The 1,386-nt window shown below is 53.5% G+C and overlaps 1 protein-coding gene across 6 annotated transcripts in view; it reads left to right on the top strand.

The window, feature by feature from the left end:
- Positions 1-1,386, top strand: part of WBP2 (WW domain binding protein 2) — a 25,693-nt gene that overhangs the window by 6,752 nt on the left and 17,555 nt on the right. For all 6 annotated transcript variants that reach the window (XR_001006229.1, XM_011981153.1, XM_011981287.1 and 3 more), the window contains exon 2: positions 653-761. Coding sequence is in view for 5 of the 6 variants with exons in the window: in XM_011981153.1 (XP_011836543.1) it covers positions 653-761 (109 nt within the window). In the remaining variant the exon portion in view is untranslated. The remainder of the gene's footprint in view (positions 1-652; positions 762-1,386) is intronic.

Below are 1,386 nucleotides of genomic sequence, written 5' to 3'. Positions count from 1 at the left end.
CGATCTCGGCTCACCGCAACCTCTGCCTCCCGGGTTCAAGCGATTCTCCTGCCTCGGCCTCCCTAGTAGCTGGGATTACAGACGCCCACCACCACGCCCAGCTAATTTTGTACTTTTTTAGTAGAGACAGGGTTTCTCCATGTTGGTCAGGCTGGTCTCGAACTCCTGACCTCAGGTGATCCGCCCACTTCAGCCTCTCAAAGTGCTGGGATTACAGGCATGAGCCACCGTGCCCGGCTGGAGCTTCTCTCTTGTTGCCCAGGCTGGAGTGCAATGGTGCCATCTTGGCTCACTGCAACTTCCGCCTCCTGGGTTCAAGCGATTCTCCCTCCTCAGCCTCCTGAGTAGCTGGGATTACGGGGGCCCGCCACGACTAATTTTTTGGTATTTTTAGTAGAAATGGGGTTTCACCGTGTTGGCCAGGCTGTTCTCAAACTCTTGACCTTGTGATCCACCTGCCTCGGCCTCCCAAAGTGCTGGGATACAGGTGTGAGCCACCGCGCCCGGCCCTATGAATGGTTTTAATGCAGCACTGTTGAGAGGTTATGAGAGCTGATGTGCCGGGCAGCTGCTTGGGAGAAAGGCCCAGTGTCTGGGTGACATCGCATCTCCATACTGTCTCATCAAGGCTTTTCCTCTTTTCTCATCACAGCATCCTAATGTCCTATGATCATGTGGAACTCACATTCAATGACATGAAGAACGTGCCAGAAGCCTTCAAAGGGACCAAGAAAGGCACCGTCTACCTTACCCCTTACCGGGTGAGTTGCCCAGCAGGACAGTTGGTTGACAGGCTTGTTGCTGTTGGAGGTGACGTGAGTCTTAGTCTCGGGTCCGCCTCAGCCTCATGAGTCAAGTGGCCTCTGAACCCTGGTGAATGTTAGTGCCTCACTCTGCCTGTTCTCCGTCACATGCTCCTGGATTCCAGAACCACCAGGCTCTTTGTGTAACTGACCTGACCACTGGGCAGTGAACCCATGTAAATTCCAGAGCCGCTGCTGCAAAATCTCTATAGAGTTGGATGCAGCGCTGGCATGACTTGGGCCTGGAGGCCGGAAACTATTATTATTAACATTTTGTTTTCTGTGAGTGTAGCCCATGAAGCCCTGTGCACATCCAGGGTGAGAAATCTGGTAAACAGGGCACAGTTGGCGTGGCACAGCCTCTGGACTGGGCAGAGAGCCCGGTACTACCCCGCAGAATGACAAATGCCAGGCTGCAGAATGGGCCTTGCCTGAGAGTTACCCACGTGGACTCTGAGAGGTTGAGAAATACAAATGGATGTTCTTGGAAAATTGCTGCTTGTAGCCACTCAAGGCTTAGACTCAAAGACAGGCTGGTGCAGTGGCTTATGCCTGTAATCCCAGCACTTTGGGAGGCCAAGGC

The sequence above is a fragment of the Mandrillus leucophaeus genome, unplaced genomic scaffold, assembly GCF_000951045.1.
Source record: "Mandrillus leucophaeus isolate KB7577 unplaced genomic scaffold, Mleu.le_1.0 Scaffold1, whole genome shotgun sequence".
In the NCBI taxonomy this organism is placed as follows: Eukaryota; Metazoa; Chordata; class Mammalia; order Primates; family Cercopithecidae; genus Mandrillus; species Mandrillus leucophaeus.
Note: the sequence above shows the minus strand (reverse complement) of the source record. Positions and strands in the feature narration are given on the sequence as shown.